Below are 19,026 nucleotides of genomic sequence, written 5' to 3'. Positions count from 1 at the left end.
GCCACCTGGCTCTGCTGCCCGAGTGCTGGTGGTCTCTGTCCACATAGACCCGACCAGCTGTGAGGTGAGGCGGCGGTGGAGAGCTGGCTCCCGACCTTCCTCCTCTCCTCTCGGGAAGGAAGCAAGACCTGTGCTGATGGGAGTTTTCCTGCAACCAGCAGCATGATCCTGTGGGGACGTTCACGTAGATGATGGCAGGGGAGTGAGTGGGGTGTGTTCACATCTTTTCTAGACTAACATCACTCAGACGTGCCCCCGGTTTACTGGGATCTCTGAGAAATGTGTTTTAGGCACCATGGTTTAGAGCCTGACTGAACAAAGGCCTTCAGAGGGCTCAACTGATTTGACCAAAAGGTCTCTGCTTGGCAGCTGCACACTGTTATTACTGTAGTCACCTGTAGAGTCTGAACGCAGGTATGGGCCTGACCTACGCTCAGAGCTGCTCACCAGCTGGTTACAACCAAAGTCCCGAGTCATCTCATTAGCCTTTTTGCCGCACGGGGAACAAAGCATTTTCACACACAACCGTAGAGAGAGTCGCGGGTGAGATCTCTCGGCGACAAAAGGTGGGCTCGTGGGCTTTAAGCTGTAAGGAGAAAATGGTTTGTTGAGACCGGAGTCGGCACCCACGTGCCACGGCCGAAGATGGGGACGTGGCAGGAAGTGGCCAGAGAAGCAGCCGGCTCCCCAGAGCTGCCTGAAATCAGTCTCGACTGCTGGAGGGCCTCGAGGGACACGGCCTGAGCACCTCAAAAACAAAACTGCAGTGAAGCCAGAGCCAGTTTAACAGAAGACAGACGAGTGGTATATTCAAGACAGCTTTAATATTAACTTTGTGTGAATTAGAAATATCACTCTTAAATGATGAAAATTACTTACTGAAGTGACCCTTTCCGCAACTGCAGACTTACATTATTTATACATATAATACAGAGCTGACTGCATTGGAACCAGAGTATTAAAATAAATGTTAACAGATTAAAAAAGGGCATGTTTGTGCCACAGCTCGGCGCTCCATTGCACCCATATTCAAAATAACTTTGTAACTGCATTAAGCTATTTTAAGTGCAAATAATCTTAAAAAATCTGATTGCAGCATTTGTCTTCCTGAATTACAAGAAATACCTTTAACAACTTTTATGAGTGCATTCCAGGTTGTCTCCTGACCACCTAAAGTATTAAAAATAGTGCAGAAGCAGGGAAGTACTGTATAAAGAGTTGGATTTAAGGGGATTTCTTGTCCAAGAAACATGTTTATTTTACACTATGTATGTATGTATAATTATATATATATATATAAAACATTACATTGAATTTTAAGAGTAAAAAGCAAGAAAACCTCATTTCTCATTTTTTACTGCAGCCCAAAAGAACGGTTTAAAACTGCAAACAGCTTGTTGGGGTGGGGTGCGCCGCGCCGAGCTCCTCGCGGCCTGCCCTCCACGCGGCGTTGCTAAAGGTCTCACGCGGCTGGCGCTGCGCTGCGGCTGCTCCCTCGAGACGTGGCCGGGACAAGGACGCCCGAGCAGGCGTGGGCCCCTACACTGCAGTTCCACCTGGAGGAGTGGCCTGGCTGGGGGCTGACAGTGAACCCTGCAAACAAAGCAGTTTCCATTAATCCAGCAAAACACGGGGCAGCGGACACAGCCACACTCAGCCCTTCCAGCGGCACGCCCAGCCTCGAGTCGGCTGGGGAGCCCACATTTCTCACAGCCCCCTCCGTGTCCGCGTATCGAGTCCCTAACTCGGGGGAGGCCGCTGAGCTGCTTGGCAGGCACGCTTTGGGCAGGGCTTGCCAGGGCGAGAGGGTGGTCGGTCTCTCAGGGCCTGGGTGCTTTGAAGCATCGCTGCCCAAAGGCGAGGGGCACCTCCCGGGGGCAGGGGCTGTTCACTGCCCTCCCCAGGGGCTGCAGCTCGGGGCCGCTGAGGGGTTCCCCAGCTCCCAGGCCAGCTTGCCCAGCGCGGCCCAGAGCCTGCGCCCCGTTCCCCAGAGCCGGCGTTCCCCAGGAACAGAGCCTAGTGGCATTTCTTAAAAGTTGTTTGCTCTCTGAGGGTGGTGATGGCGGCGCCCCTCTGGTGGGGGTCAGGAGGCCCCCCCGAGCTCAAGACGAACCCGAGAGGGCTGAGCCTCATGCAACAACCAGCACTCACATTTCCTCACACTCACTGGGATGCACGTCACAGTCTGGCATTCATTTATTAATAATCTTAAGGTTACACATATTGCAACACTGAAGCTACCAATTTCCAGATCTGTGAACACTATTCCAAAGAAGATGTGGAAAGTCACCTTATTTCTGTAAGCCTGTGCTTCAGCCTAGAAGCTAGTTACTGGGCGACAGGGAGAAAAAGGGAAAACACGCTGGCAGGCCTCCGTCAGAGACTCCAGACCATGCCCTAGGGGAGGCTGGCTGGATGTGTGAACCGAGAGCACGGTGCGGATGGCCCGCTCCCCTGCTGCTGCGGGCCACTCGTGAGGGTGGCCTGTCCTGCCTGCCTCCTCCCTGAGGATTTTCTCAGGACAGAGCATCTGGCCTCAGAGACCCTGCTGGTGTCCAGCTGTCCAGACAGCCAGGTAGATGCCCGTCTGTGCCCTGGACACTGGACAGCTGGCAAGGAAGGGCTTTACGAACACCCCGCAGCACCAGCTCTCTCCAGCCTGGAATCCACGAGCCATCCTACCAGCCCCCAGGAAGGAAGCCGGCTTCAGGAGCAGCGGCAACTCTTGAGTCTAACATTCAGGAGGCCGATCTGGTCTCACCAGAGTTGCCGCTTTATTCCTGCTAGTGATTTCGTATGAGAATTGATCAGGATACCCCAGCTCTTAGTCTGGGTTTGATTATACTAAACTGATAGAATTAAACCTTGTTTCATAAGAATATATAGAAGTAACATTTCAACTAAAAAACGATTTACAACCATGGAACACATCTTTGGGGCGCTACTGAGATTGGAGGCCCTGAGAGCAAGAAGGGAGCGTGAGGGTCTTGGAGGCCCAGGTCAGAGCCAGCCCTCGTCCTGAAGCCTCCCCGGGTCCCAGCAGGGCTCCCCTCCACCCCCAGCTACCTTGGACTTGCCCCTCAGGCCCTCGAGGGGGTGGTTGGCGGACGGGCTGGTGGCACTGGTCCAGGCTTGGTCAGTCAACTCTCCGAGTCGCTCTCCCCGCCCAGACTGTGACGTGCACACCGGCCCCAGGACGGGTCCTGCTGCAGACAGACCAACAGCCTCCTGAGCCCCAAAGGAAAGGGGCGCGGGCGGAGCTCTGGTGCCAGGTCAGCCTCACCTGCGGGGCGGGCCTGCACCTGCCCCGGAAGGCTGACCCCTGGGGCTCTGGTCCGAGGCAGCCTGCCGGGAGCTCCCCTGAACTGCCCCACCGGCCCCGGAGACTTGTGGTGAATCTCCGTAAAGTGAGGCCCTTTCAGAGATGGTACAAAAGCGATGCGAGCTAGCACCTGGCTGCCTTCCCCCCGGGGCTGCTTCGAGCTATGGATACGTTTTCCCTAATTCAGCCACAAGGTTCCCACTACTCCTGCTGCCCAGACGGTTGCATAAGAGAACCAAAGAAAAGCTGGACAGAGCGGCTGCACGTGAGGCTTGGGTCCTGCACTCAACGAGCTAGATTTAGGACATGGGTGCGGGGCAGCGAGGGGCTCACTCAGCCGGTGCCTCCTCCGGGCCGTTCCCTGGCACCTGGACCCGCCCTGCCCCAGACACAGCGCTCACCAAGGCCTGCGACCTTGGCTTCAGGGGGCAACTCCCCTTGGGCAGCCCTGACCTGCCCGCTGACAGGTCACACGGATGATGACGCGCTTCCTCCAAAAAGGCCACTCAACCTGGGAAAAGTCACCCAGAGAAAATGACCATGCTGTTTACAGACATCTGGGGAAAGGGGAATATTCTGAGGGAATATCCAGTTACGGGCTCTGGTGAGAGCTGTGCTGGGGAAGGGAGGCCCTCCCGCGGCCTGCAGGCTCCGGCCCGCTGACCCGCTGTGGCTCTGAAACCCGCTCTGGTCTGCGGACCTCCGCGTCTTCCAGGAGCATCCAAGCACGAGTGGAGTCACACCTGCACCTGATGGCTGCACAGGCTGCCGACACCAGACGCGGTGGGGCTGAGCGCCTTGAAGAGGCCCGCTGGTCCAGAATCTGGTCCAAAATCGCCTGTTTCAACAGGCATTGGAACTTATTTTTTCAAGGTAAAAACTAGTGGTTTTTAAAAGATCAAAATGTTGCACCTGTGTCTTTTTAAACTTCCATGAATCTACTAGAATTCAGGGCCTAAAACCTACTCCAGGGCCGAGGAGACGGCGTCTGGCTTCTGCAGGAGCGGGTCGCTCTGAGGGCGGAGAACCTGACGTCTCTCCCGCTCCAGCAGCTCCGAGTCAAAGGCGGGCGAGGGCCCCACTCTCAGGAGGCCGCACCATCGGGCGGGTTCTGGAGACCCTGAGGAGAGGCGGCCAGGAGGGAGTGGCCAGAGGCTTTGCCCGCCCCGCCAGGCCCGGACGCAGAGACAGCAGGGATCACCAGCTGAGTGGGGATTCCCAGGGCCCGACGAGGGCGAGCCCCGGGTGGGACATGCAGGTCCAGGCCCAGAATTCTTGCTGAGAAGCTTCCAGAGACGGAGGTACCAGTGGTACCAGTGCGCAGGGTGAGGGGCCGGCCCCTCCTCCCCGCCCGCTCACGGCGCTCCCTCTGCACCGGGGGCCTCGGGGCCCCAACAGCGCTGACAGAGCCCCCGCAAACAGTTTGAGACTCGGAGGAGGAAGCCAACAAGTCCACCGGGGCAGGGCCGCTGCAGAAGCATGCCTGCGGCCACCTGGAACTCCAGCCGGCGGCCTCCCAGCGTCCGCACAGACGGGCCACCAGCTCGCGGCAAAGGGGGCTCGGCCGAGAGGAAGGTCACAGGAAACAATGAATACCTCCGATGGTCAGAACAAACATTCCATTTAGTAAGCTTCGAATCAGGAAAAACTCAGAATCCAGTAATAAGAGGTAGAAATTCCTGGGGCTATTTGTTCTCTAAACATGAACAGAGCCCTTAATGTTACAGCATTTAAAAGCTTTTCATTTTTTGGTTCACTGAGATTTTTTTAAGTTTAGATGTGAAAATGACTTAAAAATTATCTATATTTACAGTTCATTCACACGTTTATTTAATGTCACTATACACAGGACAATCCCAGAGTTCTTCAGAATATCAAGAACGGCGTTAAGTCTCTAGCTGTGACAGTGACAAGGGACAGCTGAAAAGCAGGGCGATGAAACAAAAGCATGACTTTCTTAAAATTACAAAGTAACAATGCTGATATTAAAGCTTCATTAATTACTGCAACAGTTAATTTACCAACATTTTGTTAGGAAGGCTCTTTATGAAATTTATTCAGGTTTTCAAGAAATCAGATAAAAATGTAAAAAAAAAAAGGAAATACATAGGCTTGTTTTTTTGTTAAAGGTAAAATATTCATACAATGTTAAACAGCGTTACCTAACACAGTGACCTTTAATAAGCTTAGGTAACCAGAAACCAAAGATGCAGAAAACCTTTCTTTTACATATTTAAGTTGAGAGACAGCGACATTAACTGTGACACAAAGTCCATGTGACAGATGCAGCAATGAACAAAACTCAGTACCAGCGGGGACCACTTCCCTCTCTGGAGGGAACCCATGAACTTGGCTCTGAGCTTCAGTGGGAATAGCTGGTACCAGTGCCTCTGGAGGTGAGCCCCGGACCCCCCGCCCCCTTCACTGTCCTCCTCACTGGCCAGCACTGGGGCGTGGGGCTGAGCCCCCTGACGACCCAAACAGGGGACAGTCCCAAGCAGCCTAGCATGACCGGTGCACGCGCTGGGCGAGGAGAGGGCCTGGCCGACAGCACCCTGCCTGTGGGCCATGAGGTAGACCTCTCCGGTCACTCGTGAGCCCTACATGCGAATGTGGCGGAAGGAAAGCCCCGGAGTGGACACCCCGACACAGCAGGACCACCTGCACAGGGCCCAACCGCCTCCCCTCAGGCCCCAGGTACAGGGGCCAGCGGCCGGGTCCCCTCCATGATCTATCCAGGGCCCAGCGGCTGGGCCCCTCCAAAATCTATCCAGGGGCCCCCCATGACCTATCCAGGGTCCAGCAGCCGGACCCCCCCAAGATCTATCCAGGGGCCCTCCATGGTCCATCCAGGGCCCAGCAGCCGGGCCCCTCCGTGATCTATCCAGGGGCCCATCATGATCCATCCAGGGCCCAGTGGCTGGGCGCCCCACAGATCTATCCAGGGGCCCCCTGGGCTGGGCCCTCCGCACAGGATGGGACCCCATGTGCATCCTTCCTGGGAAATCCAGTCGGCCTCTCCCGCCAGTTCCTCCTCAGACACTTGGATCCACCCTCACGGCCTTTGGGTGTTCACAGGACTTCTTCCCCGGAGCCCCCACCGGCCCCTTGGTGTCCCCTTACCCTTTGAGCTTCCGCACCAAGAAATCAAAGGCCTCCCTCTGACAGGAGGTGACGAGAATCTCGTGCACCGGTGCAGACATGGATAAAACCGCTTCAGCGACTCCAGTGCAAATGCAACACTCGACAGCCTCTTTCCCACAGGAGGCGGAGGGACGGGGAGAAATGGCTGCAGGCCCGGAGGGGCCAGACACTGAGGATGCACGCACGCCTGAGGAACTGAGGCGGCTTCCCGGCACCCTGTTCCTCCCTGCTTCTGGGAGCCTGGGACTGTCACCGTGGTGCCTTGTTCCCGTACTTCTACTCCTCAGTGTTCTTCCATCAAGGTTGACCCTCAGTCCCAAGGGCTCATAGGAGAACCCTTCCAAAGTGCCAGAAGGTCTGGCACAGAGATGAAATTTAATATTCTTCACCACGATGCAAGTCAATTCAGAACCCAAAGCTCCTGATTATTTTTAAAGAGTCTGCCTACTCCCTCTTACACATTTGTTTTTAAAAGAAGGCAAGGTTTTCCCAAGGCTTTCTTTTCCAGTCCTCCCGGAGAGGAGAAACACAGAGAAGGGCCGGGGCTGGGGCGGCCCGGGGATTCAGAAGCCAGAATCACCCAAGCCACAATGCGACCCTAGCTCCTGGGTTTCCTAGAAGGTTGAAAAGAGGAGCCCGAGCAGGGCAGGCAGAGAAGACCCCCCACACACACTTGGGGGTCTTGGCTTATGGGCCGCCCTGAGCGCTTTATTTCTGTGCTTTTTCATCAACGCATCTCAATGCATGATGGAAAATCTTGCTGACTGAGCCATCACAGATTCTGTCTAAAGCTGTTTTATTCCAGAGGTGAGGTTAGGAAAGGTATTTTTGCTCAGGATAATGTTCCAGCTGAAAAATGGAAGAGTTTCAGTGAGGAAGCTCAAAGTTTGGGGAGAAAAGTTGCAAAGGCCACTCCCTAGAACCCCCTCAGCAGGCCACTGCTCCTTATACACCTCAAGTGGAACCCCTCAAAGTCGAAGCAACCCCTCCTGACCCCAGGCCACAGAAGCCGGGACCCTGAAAACAAACCCGGGGGCGGTGGGGAGGCGCTGCGTGCCCCCGGCCTCTCCTGAAGCGCCAGCAACTTTCGTCCTGGTCTCGGAGAGCCCCCCGCACCGTCCTCCTGACAGCAGCAGGGCTCTGCCGGCCGTCCAGGCGCAGGGCAGGCCTCGGGGGGCCCTGCCCCGTCCAGAGCCAGCCTGGGCCTTCCAGCCCCTCCCCAGCTCCCAACACCCAGCCAGGGCCCCGGACGGGGTACAGACAAGACATCAAGGGCACACTAACCCGCAGACACCGCAAGAGCAAGTCTATGACCAAGTCCCAAACCCCAAACCGTGCAGGGACGACGTTTTTTAAGTTTGGGGTGGAGGAGATGGACACAGGCTTCCGGCAGCACGTTTCACAGCTTGTTTTTTAAGGAACCGACAACATCCTCCTCTTGCTCACTACCCCGCTCCCATCCACAGGCCAGCCCTGAGTGAGTTAGTGTCTGCCAGGCGGGAGGAGGCAGAAAGCGCCCCAGAACAACACAGCCCACCCGCAAAGCGCTCAGAACCAACAGTCCCGCAGGGCGCACTCTCCCCACCCCCACCCTCTCAAGGCCACTTACCTGCGTCAGCCACTCTTCACTTGGGCCCAGTATCAAGTCCTGAATTTTGAAACTGCATACTCAATGCCTCAGAAGCATCCGACACTGAATTTCTAATGCGATGCAGGTACAGAAGCCTCTGGTACTGAACTTCTAATACTATATCAGGTACACAGAACTGCACACGGGCTGTGGGCTCCTCTCTCCATCTGACAGCCTCAAGCCTGAGACGCTCCGCAAGGATGGCTGCCTTTGCTACCTGACTTCAGTTAACAATCAGGAACAAAAGGCCATCTCTTAAAGGCAAATAGGACGTTAGCATTCCCATGGACTGCGGTTCTCACACGGAAGAACACCGCCTCTGCTGTCGCGGCGTGAGGGAGTGCCAGGCAAACAGTGCGGGGCTCCGGCCCTGACCGAGGGCAGCGGGGGCTGGGGGGGACCCGGGGGGCCCAGAGCTGCTGCTGCACCAGAGTCTCGACCCACAGAGAAACCAAGCCTGCACTTTGCTGCATCGCATTCACTACTCAAACCAGTGTGAACGATCAGGGTCTCTGTATTTAATCACAAAGGTGTACACAACGAAATACAAACCAAGTGACCCAAGTAAGTTACTAACACCATCGTCATCTCGATGTGGAACGTACAGCTCCAAGAGCCGCTTCGTCCACAGTGAGCCAAAGAGCGACTGCGCCCACAGCTCATCCTCACGCTAAGGAATCAAGCCAAACAGAGTGGCTTCCCCTGGAAGTGGGCGCAGCCAAGTCAGGGGGGCACTGGGGGAGCCGCTGCCACAGACGTGGGGTGCCTTCCAAGAACGATCCAGAAGACGGACACGCTGCACCTGCCCTCTGCCTCTTGTGGGAACCTGAAACCCAAACAGGGGAGAGGCGGGAAGCTCTCTGAACCCTGGGTCCTGTACAAAACAGAGCTGAGAAGGCTCACGAGGGCCTGTGGTCATGTGCCTCGCTGAACAAAAAGCAAACAAAAAAAACCCAACCAAAACCCCCACAAAAAAAACAAAAGAAAGAAAAGCAAAGCTCCTTCCCCTTGCTGGAAAAACATAAGCAAGTCACATCCGCCACGCGAGACCCCGGCTGTGTGACAAGAGGCACTTCTGCGCCCTTGGCCCGCAGTCCACGGCAACCGTCCAGGCTCTGAGAGATGTGGCTACTTCATCAGTGCACAGAATCTCAATCAAAGTGCTACAAACTGCTTCTTTGAAAAAAGATGTTTATTAAACAATTTTAATTGTCATAAAATGACTAAAATGGGTTTTAAAAATTAAGGCTCTTCTCTTTCTGTGGATTGCCAGAACAATGTAAAAATAATATCAATCAACCCTGCTGAACACTTTGTTCCTAAAGTTAAATTTCATAGATTCCTAAACAGTTTATGATTAAGATAAAAAATTGGACTATAAATGACAATTAATGGCCGTCTGTATTGAACATACACTCTGATCAGGTGTACAATATTCTAATTGAGTAGTTAAGCAAAAATATTCCAGTTAAAGCAGAAATTTTAATTTTAGCATTTTAAAGTCATTGTTTCCCCACACTGGCATGATTTTCCTAAAATCGAAATAGTCTAACACAGGAAGGCTAACCATGGGACTCTATACTCGCAGGAGGGTGACTGACTTGGCTGGCAATTAGTTTGATTATATTTTTTAAACGTTCTAAGGTAAATTATCAAATGATTTGGAATTATATGGCATGCAGTATCCAAAATTATGGCTCTGATGCATTTAGATTTACATTAAGAATAAGAAGTGTCGTTCACATTCGTTGTACACCCCACCCCTCCCGCAAGAAAAAAATCGCTACCTATTCAAGTTCTAGATCTGGTGCAGCATTAAGGATTAAAACTTACCACTTTACCAGGCCTTCCCCATGTGCAAATAAATCCCTCCTGACAAGCAGTGACTATACAGTCTTCAAGAAAAATTAACACAGTCAGTCTTTCATGTGCTATCTTTTTACAGATGAGCGGCTCTAACAAGGGGACGTCTTCCATGCGAGGGCACAGGGGCGTCCCCAGGGCTTTCGCTGGGTCCGTTTTGGTTTTGGTGACGAGGTTCAGTCTGTCGCTGCTCTTGCTGGAGATGTGTCCCATGCTGTGGTTCCGCTTGTGGTCTTTCTCGTGGTGCCTGTCCTTCCTGTCGTGCAGCGAGAGTGTGGCGAACTTGCTGACCCCAGCAGCGATGGCGCCGTCCGCCACGCTGCCCTTGCTGCCGGCGCTGGAGACGGCGGCGTGCGGGAGGCTGTTGGACCGTGGCAGCGGGGGCGGCGCGGCGCTGCCGGGCGTGGGCACGCTGTTCCCGGCGCTGCCCGCGGGGGGGCTGGTGGCGTTCATGACGTTCGTGTGTGTCCGCGCGCGCGAGAGGGGCTGGTGGGGGAAGAGGATGTCTTCCGTGAGGTCCCACAGGCACAGCTGCGTGTCCTGGCCCACGGAGCCGAACCGATACGTGACGCTGACGGGCCGGCTCTCAGTCGAGTTCCGCTTGGACAGCCGCGACTGGGTGCTGTTCGCTCGGTCTCTCCCAAAGTGAAGAAGGTCCTGGAAGTCCTCGTCACTGCCACTGAACTCCATGGGGTCGCTCTCTTCCACGCTGGTGGTGTAGGGGTCAAAGGCCACCACGCTGACCCAGGACTTGTGCCCGTGGCCCCGCGCGATCACGCGGCAGTCCCCAAAGGACCAGACGGTCACCAGGTCGTCCTCTCCGCCCGCCACGATGTACTTGCCGTCGGGGCTCCAGCACACGCACAGCAAGCCTCCAAAGTAGCTTTTCATGGTGCCGTGCAGCTCCACCGAGTCAAAGTTGAACACCCGCAGGAAGCCGTCCTGGCTCACACACGCCAAGAACTTGCCATCTGGGGAGAAAGCAAACTCGTTGAGGGCCCCCTCGCCCACCGTCCATTTGAGGAGAGGGTTCCTCGTGGATTTGCTCTTGCAAGTGTGCACGGCAAAGCTCTCCCCCTGCTTCAGGAGCTGGTAGTGGGGGGCTGTGGTGCCACAAGTGTGCTCCACATTATACAAGTACATGTTCCCACTCGAGTGGGCTACTAGGAAAAGGCTTTCCGAACCAGGAACCCATTTGACACAGGTTACTCGTGACTTGTCTATTAGTCTCTGTGAAGACAAAGGAGAACAAGTTATCACAATGGAGAAGTTTTCAAGGTCTACTTTTCCAGCAAGAAACCTTGTCTGCTTCTCGGTGAGAATGGACACATCCGTCCAGGCGTTCCACGCCCCAGCCTGCGGGCAGGGCAGAGAAGGGCATTTGGGCCCTCGTGGAATCGCTTTCTAGGACTGCACTGAGGTGTCGGGACGCTGGCTTGCACTGAGGGTGTCAGTTATTCAGCAAACCCTGCTGGGAGCCCAGTCTGTGCCCGCGCGACGCTGTGCCAGGCTCAGGACGCACCAGGGCGGGGGCAGCCCTTGGCGCGTCACACATCCGACTCGGGAGCCCGGGGTCTGGGACTCCAGCACCTGCACAGCCTCCGTGCAACGCGGCCCCTGGGCAAGCCTCGCGGGCCCCACGGCTGAGCGCTGGACCGCCCCAGGCGCTCTGCTCTGCTGTTTTGCGCCCTCACGGCCCCTGTGGCCCGTCCCCACGGCACCTGCCCCTTCAGACTCCCGGGGGTCAGGGGATGGTCCACGTGCAGCCAGCAACACCCAGGACAGGAGCGCACACCTCCCTGGGCTCTGACCTCAGCCCTGACTCACTGACTGCCTCACTCACCATCCCTGTCTTGCGTGTATTCTTACAGGCCATCCCCCCACCTTCTTTGGAACAAGGCGGTGTTTAAGAACATGAACAGATGATTAACACCTAATCTCTACCCCACGCTTATTTTTGACCCACTGACCAATTTTAATGGGCACAGATTGGGAGTTTTCCCTTTAAAACCAAAAGCATAAAAGGCAGAAGCAGAAACCCCCTGAAGGATGACCCCACGTCCGTGCCCCTGCTTGCACACCTTGCACGGAGCTCACCGGCCCCCAAATCACGGCACCAGAAACCACTGGGGTTCCCAGGACCCAAAGCTCCCAGCAAGTCCTGCTGCCACCCCCATAACTGGTGCTCTGGGAGCCCTCAGGCTTGGGAGGCGATACATGCTCCCACTTCCCCCGTGTGGTTGGGATTCCCTGACCTGAGCCTCAGGGGGCCACGGGCCACAGGGACGGGAAGCCCACCAAGACACGGGGCCCCGTGCCTAGTCGGCTTCGCGCCGTGCGTCTGCTGCATCTCTACAGAAAGTCACAGAAAAGGAGGCCCCAGAAGGGAGGTGGTCAGCCTGTCCCCAGCTAGGGAGGAGCGGGGAGGCCCGACCCTACGAGGTGCAGGGCCAGGGGCTGGGGCCTGCGGGCCGGGCGAGGGCTCCAAGCAGCAGGCGGCCTCACTGTCACTGCAATCTCACAGCCGCACAGTCACCCTCGCGCCCTTCCTCTCCTGCCCGGGACCCACCGGTCCAGCAGCTGACCTGCACCAAGGCCGACAACCTGCAAGCCCAGGCTGCTCTGCCAGGGTTTCCACAGGAGGCCGGGGGCACCTCACAAGCCCCCAGGCCTTGCTGTACCCAGTGGGCCAGGCTGTCTCTCTGAATGTGACCCGCCTGGGGGCCGAGGATCCCAGGACCGTGCGGCTCACCTCCCGGCCAGGGCCTCGCGGGGCAGCTGCAGAAGCGACCTCTCCCCCGCCCAGCTGTGTGTGGCCTCAACTCCTGCACCTCATATCTCACTGCAACCAAACCTCATCTCAATCTTTCCAACATCTCTCCATTTAAGGATGAACACAAAAATATCTAGCACTATGGTCAGGAGAAAATTTTATTTCTGGCTTAAAAAGACACTGCAAAAATGACTCCATTAGAACTCAAAATTGTAATGCTATCAAATAAAAATGGCATTTCTCTGCAACTGTGAGGTATGGAGATACAGAATCACGGCACCGTTATTAAATACATGTTACTGGGGCGCCAAAACACGTTTCAAGAGTATCCCACGCTTAAAAGGTGCACTGAGCCTGCTGTAAGCACACACACGGATACAACTTAGGGACTGAAACCAGAGCCCACCTCCGCGCCCTGCTGGGGCACCAGACATGCCACACCTCACCACCTGCAAACCACCCAAACCAACGGCCCACAGCTCCAACTCCAACGTAGAAAGGGCTTCTCCAGTGCTCCACCGTCAGTCTGCCACCAGCCTGTGCACAAGGGCAGGGAAAAGCTCCTCTTCGTCTCGGGGACCGTGGGTCTGGGCGCGTGGTAGGCACGTCAGGACAGCAGTGCTGACCTCTGACCCGAGGATCTGCTCTGTGGCCAGGCCCTGAGCACGAGGCTTTGCATACATAGACCCCACGACGTAAGCTTTTGTTTTTTAAATAGGTGATACAGTCATAATTCACATATAAAAGTGTCCAGCTGAAAGCCTCACTCACACCCCTCTCCCCACCCCAGAATCACTGTCGCTGGCTTCCTGTCCGTCTCCCAGGGTCTTCCTGTGGGGACACGGCAAGTACAGGTACATGTGGACCCAGCTTCCTCTTTTGCACCGTCTGCACCTCTGCTTTCTCACCCAGTCACGCACCACGTGCATCGGTCGGTACTCGTCCGAAGATGGCCTCTCCACGCCTTCCTATGGTGCAGAGGCCTCAACAACACGGACGTGCTGTGCTGCATCTGAAAAGCCCCTGCTGACGGACACTTACGTGGCAAAGACTAACTGGTGTGTGCTGCAGCCTTCACCGGTAGACACAGCTGCAGGGTACGGTCCTAGTGGGATAGCTGGTCAGAAGGCGCACGCACTGGCAACTGTTTCCAGGGATCACCAGTTACCGCCCACGGATCACCAGTTACCGTCTACTCCACCAGCAGGGTGTGGGTGTCCCGCTCCCCACAGGAAGGCAGGCACGAGTGCCCTGTCACCCCCGGGGGACAGGCTCTGCGGGGCTCCCTGCAGGCCCTCCCGCTCACCACCCACGCCCATTCGTTCACTCCTGCACTGAGCACAGACGACAAGCCGACATGGACACGCCACTCACAGCCGTCCCTTCCCGCGGGGAACTTGCGTTCACGAGGGATGAAAAGGAGGGGAATGGACAGGGTCTGCTGTGAGCGAACACCGAGCAGGCACAGGGACAGGGGGCGGGGAGGAGGGACTCAGCTTCACAGGAGCGCCTGCGAGGCCTCTGCCCTGGCATGCGGGCTCGCCGAGCCGAGAAGGAAAGGGCAGCAGACAGCGGCTGGAGGCGGCGGCAGGGCGTCCACACAGAATGGCAGCAAGGGCGCGGACGGGGAGCCAACCACGAGCTGTCATCCTGGCGACGCGCCAGGTGACTCCCGGCACAGGCCTCTCAGCCCCGGTGAGGTGCGGGACACATGTCCTGGGCTGGCTAGGAGTCACTGAACCAAGTTGCTCTGGGCTATTATTTCATACTGTTCTTGGTTTGGGTTTAAGAAAAAGAGAACAGAAGTCAAGAAACAAATACCTAGAATACCCTGCTCAATAACTAGAACGAATGCAGCCCAGTCTTGGGACCATAAGGGTATACTCTTGTTCTAGAAAATGTCTAGTAAACAGAGTAAGGCATCTTAGTTCTTGAAGTTAAGAAACGGGATTTCCCTTCTGTGCTTCCATTCTCCAGTTTCAGTGAGGCCTTGAGCTGGACGAGCACATGTTTATGTTGGAAAAACACTCTTGGCAAAACCCGAGGTCCCCTGTGAGGAGCTCCTGGGCAGAGGAGGGGCGAGGCAGCCGGGGAAAGGCAGGCACCCAGGCTGGGGGCAGGCAGCTCGGGGACGTGCTTGGCACCCCCTCCACTGGCGCACCTGAGCAAGGGCCGGAAATCAGATGTGGAATCGTGAGCTAGGACTCAAGGACACGGAGGCCCAGGCTCAGGGCTCTGGGCAGTGACCTTGAAGCCCAGTGCTGACCAACCCCACAGCCCCGAGCCCTTGAGAGTGACTGGCCCAGCGAGACATGCTGCAAGGGCACAGTTCACCCTGAACTCTGAAGACCTGGGAAACTATGGAGACCACCTCATTCATAATTTTATATTGATTACATGCCAAAATAATACTTGGATGTATTAGATAAAATATCAACTTCACCTGTTTTTTAAATGGTTCACTGTGGCTATTAGAAAATTTTACATTGAATTTGTGGCTCACACCCAAGATTCCTGGAAAGGGAAGTCACAGAACCAAGCGGAATCTCCCGTCGGGAGGCACAGAACGGTGCGGGTGGAGAGAGACTGCTCCGGAGCCTGTGACAACTGTCCCCCGACAAGAAGCTCTTAAACTCGACCAGAGGTGGGGGCAGGACGGACGGTTTCCCAGGGGGTGAGGCTGGGCGGAGTGGGGGAGGCCTGTGAACAGACTCCGAGGAGCTGAGGGACAGCACCTGGGAAGGGTGTGACAGAGAGGAGCGGACGGCGGCCATGCTGGGGGAGACGTCCACGTATACCCACTGAGTAAGGAGCTGAGGAAAGTGACCGGGGAGGACAGGGATATCGGCTGTGGACAGCAACCGCCGGACATGTGACACTCAGATGGCCAAGGCAGAAGGCGCCCAAGAGGAGCAGGGTGTAAACTCTGGGGACAAAGCTCCTTACAGCGAGCGGGACCAAACCCAGGCAAGCAGAGAAAACAAGCCCGAAGTCCCATGAGGAGAGGAAGGAACTGCCGCTGAGTGAGCGTGGGCCAGGCCAGGGGCCCTGCTCCCCGCCCCCCACATCCCTGTCTTGGCACAGGGTCGGTGGGGGGGCCAGGAGAAGCAAGCCCCTGCTCCAGGGCTGCAGAGGAGAGGCTGAGGCGGCCGCCCCAGCGGGAAGGACACGGCAGGTCTCAGGGTGAGACAGGCTCTCAGGTCGCCTAGCATCGCCGCCGGGCTCTCCATTAAACAGGAAAACACCAAAATGCTCCGAGGCCTACTGCCATGATCACGCCCACAAAATCCCATAACGTCCATAATCTGGGCATCAGTATGCCAGGTCTGCACGCCAAGACAGCTGCCCAGGATGTGGGCTCCCCCACCCGCTCTCCCCCTGGTAATCACCCTTCTGGATGCAGAAGGAACCGTCTCATTTCTAAAATTAATCCAGTGAAGAAACGCAACAGCATCAAAACTACCATCATCAACGGCACTCACAAACAAGATTTTCTAACAATATGAAACCAGTATAAAGGAAACAACAAAAATAAACCTGTGACCATATTAAAGCCACCACTGCTAAAATGAAGTTTTCTCAAGCACACACACTTTATTTTTCACTGCTATCAACATGATAAGCAGGAAAAAAATTATTGGGGAGAGATGGGTATGCATTTTACAATGCAGATATTAATTTATAACAAAATACTAAAAACAAACAGTTCAAAAGCCACAGCAGCTACTGGAAAAGCCACAATGTAGTCACAAGCAAAAACAGTGGCCAAGAGCTTTGATTCTATAAAGGCACTTACAGACGCTGCTCCCTCGGGAAGTACTACTATCAGGAGAGGGGATTTCAAAGCCTGGGAAAGAGGATCAAATGTCACTTTTATCAACATTAAAACTTGAAGGAGATCATTACATGCCCATTTCCTTCCTTTGATTAAAAAAAGCAACAGAAACAAAACTAACAAAGTGCCCAGAGCCACTCTTTTGGAGGGTGACTAGACAGAATACTGCGAAACTGGGTCCCTCTGCTCCCTGCCCCGGGGGCGCGGGCTGAAGAGAAGGCCCAGCCGCGGGCAGCAGCCGGCTGGGTGTCCACCAAGAGACCACAGCCTCTGCCCTGCTGCCCTGGCCACAACCTGCCAGAGAGCAGACAGTCAACGAGAGGGGTGCTGGTCACACGCCAGGGATGCCAGCAGCAGAGACGACCAGGTCTTTTGAGATTTTCCATCTAACCCAGCAATCAGACACAATTGAAAATCCTCTCAAGTTACTATTCTGTGGACACAGTCCCGATATAATCAGGACTTTTACAGAGACCAACGGGCCTGAGTTCATCACCACGTGGGAACCGCCACTTTGCGTCTCTTCCCCAGGACACTGTAATCATCAGTGATGAACAAGGGGATCCACACCCTCTGGGGTGCTTCACACAAGGCTGAACCTGACCCGGTGACCCCTCCCACCAGCAGCTCTTACGATGAAGGAGGTGGCACGGTCTGGGAGCTCATCAGAAGTGCCAAGACACTCACAGAGCCCATTAGATACTTCAAGTCCCGTCAGAGACGGGTGACACTGCGAGGAGAGGCCCGAAGCCCGCCCTGAAGGCTGCAGAAAGCAGTCCCAGCCTAGCACCCCTGAAGGGAGGCCAGAGGACAGGGCCCTGCCTTCCTCCTGGGCTGGGCTCCACTGGCACAGCAGCCCGGGTCTCGTTGCCAGGATGGCCTGGAGGGCAGGGCTCACCTCCAATGCCCGGACAGAACCGGGCAAACTGAGGGCCAGACTGGGAGGTGAAGGCTGCCAGCATCTTTAACGGAAGGTGTGAGTCTGACAAGTTCACCTCTTAGAAAACGTAAAAAATTACAAACATGATAAAGCGACCAGTGAGCACTGGGATTCACAGGTCATGTTTTCCTATCTTTTTTGTACTTCTCTCTGTCCCAATTTTTTGTATAAACAAGTATTTAAAACTTCTTATTCAATAGGCGGAAAAATCACCTTTTAAGATACACTCGATTCCCAGACAGACATTTTCATCCATCTTTGGTCTAATGTGGATTTCCAGAACTCCATTTCCACCCACCCAGCTATCCCATCCGTCCACCCAAACATCTGCTCTACTCTCACAGAGCAGATGCCCTCAGAAAGGAGGCCCAGGTCAGAGTAATCAGTACTGCAGCGTATGCACACGTGTGTGCCTGTGTATCACGGGAGGCTGAGCAGCCCTCGGATGAGTAAGACAGACAGACAGACACCGCAGTCAGGACAAACAGTCCCCATCACCTGTCTGATGAGTGTTCATTCTCTGTGTTGCCCTGCTCTTACCTTCTTGTTCTGGAAAATTTTTTGTGCTTCTCCTTCAAAACTGCTGCTACCTCACCTCCCAAGCAGCTTTTCCTGCAAGCCCCGGTGAAATGAACCTCCGGTTTCCCCCGTGTGCACAACTTTCCCGAGCTCTCCCCAGGGCTGGCGCTCCAGACCCTCTGCCGGCCTCCCATCCTCCCCACCCCTCCTGGGGAGCATGTCTATTCACCTTCCGGCTGAGGAGAGATGAAGGTACAAACCCACACCCTGCGGGCAGGAAGGGGCAGGGCTGCTGTCTGTGCTCTGGACACTCAGGTCCAAGAGGCTATGCTCTTAGCCACTGTACTCTGAGTCTGTAAATTTCATGGTAATAGACTGACTGTTGTAAATGCCCCTTTGCAGGCAATGAACAGATGGCCGGAGCCTTGGAGTGTAAACAGGGCTCAGTCCTAGACACGTCCAGGACGCAGCGGACCTGTCTTTGCTCCTACTGTGCTTTCTCCGCAGACCTGACATCTCATCTCAGGGGCGTGATTACTATCTATATGCTGACCACTCCCAGAATCTACCTCTAGTCTGAAGCTCCAGATCCACGTACCCAACCACCCCTGGCCTCTCAAGCTTAACAAGCAGGAAAAGGAACTCTGACCTTTCGCTCTGCTCCAGCACCTGCTCCTTCCCCTCTCACCCAGTGCGCCAAGTGAGCCAGAAACCCAGCATCTGCTCATCCATCTCTCCAACTCCGTCTCCAAGATGGAGCCAGAGTAATTTTCAAAAACACCAAGCAGACCACCTCTTGCTCCCCAGTGCGAGATTCCCTGCACGGAGGCCAAGCAGCAACCCGGGCCGCGCCCTCACTCCACGCCCCTCTACCAGGGCTCCTGTCCCCAGGCTCATTCCCACAGGGGCCTGCCCCCGCTCTCCCTCCTGCAGGAACACTCCAGCTCCGTACCTGGGGGGCCTTCTCATACGAGGCTCAAAGCATACCATTTCCTCCGAG

The 19,026-nt window shown here is 55.4% G+C and overlaps 1 protein-coding gene across 10 annotated transcripts in view; it reads right to left on the bottom strand.

The window, feature by feature from the left end:
- Nucleotides 1–805: 805 nt before the first annotated feature.
- WDR20 (WD repeat domain 20) overlaps nucleotides 806–19,026 on the bottom strand; it is a 65,023-nt gene continuing 46,802 nt past the window's right edge. For 4 of the 10 annotated variants that reach the window (XM_061395395.1, XM_061395392.1, XM_061395390.1 and 1 more), the window contains 2 exons: nucleotides 9,930–11,189; nucleotides 1,600–8,922 (listed from right to left, as the gene is read on the bottom strand). In XM_061395395.1, the coding sequence (XP_061251379.1) occupies nucleotides 8,767–8,922; nucleotides 9,930–11,102 (1,329 nt within the window). In that variant the 5' untranslated portion in view covers nucleotides 11,103–11,189 and the 3' untranslated portion in view covers nucleotides 1,600–8,766. The other 6 variants (XM_061395398.1, XM_061395393.1, XM_061395391.1 and 3 more) reach the window with 4 other exon arrangements.

This window comes from Bos javanicus, chromosome 21 (assembly GCF_032452875.1).
Source record: "Bos javanicus breed banteng chromosome 21, ARS-OSU_banteng_1.0, whole genome shotgun sequence".
In the NCBI taxonomy this organism is placed as follows: Eukaryota; Metazoa; Chordata; class Mammalia; order Artiodactyla; family Bovidae; genus Bos; species Bos javanicus.
This window is presented reverse-complemented; position numbering and strand designations above follow the sequence as displayed.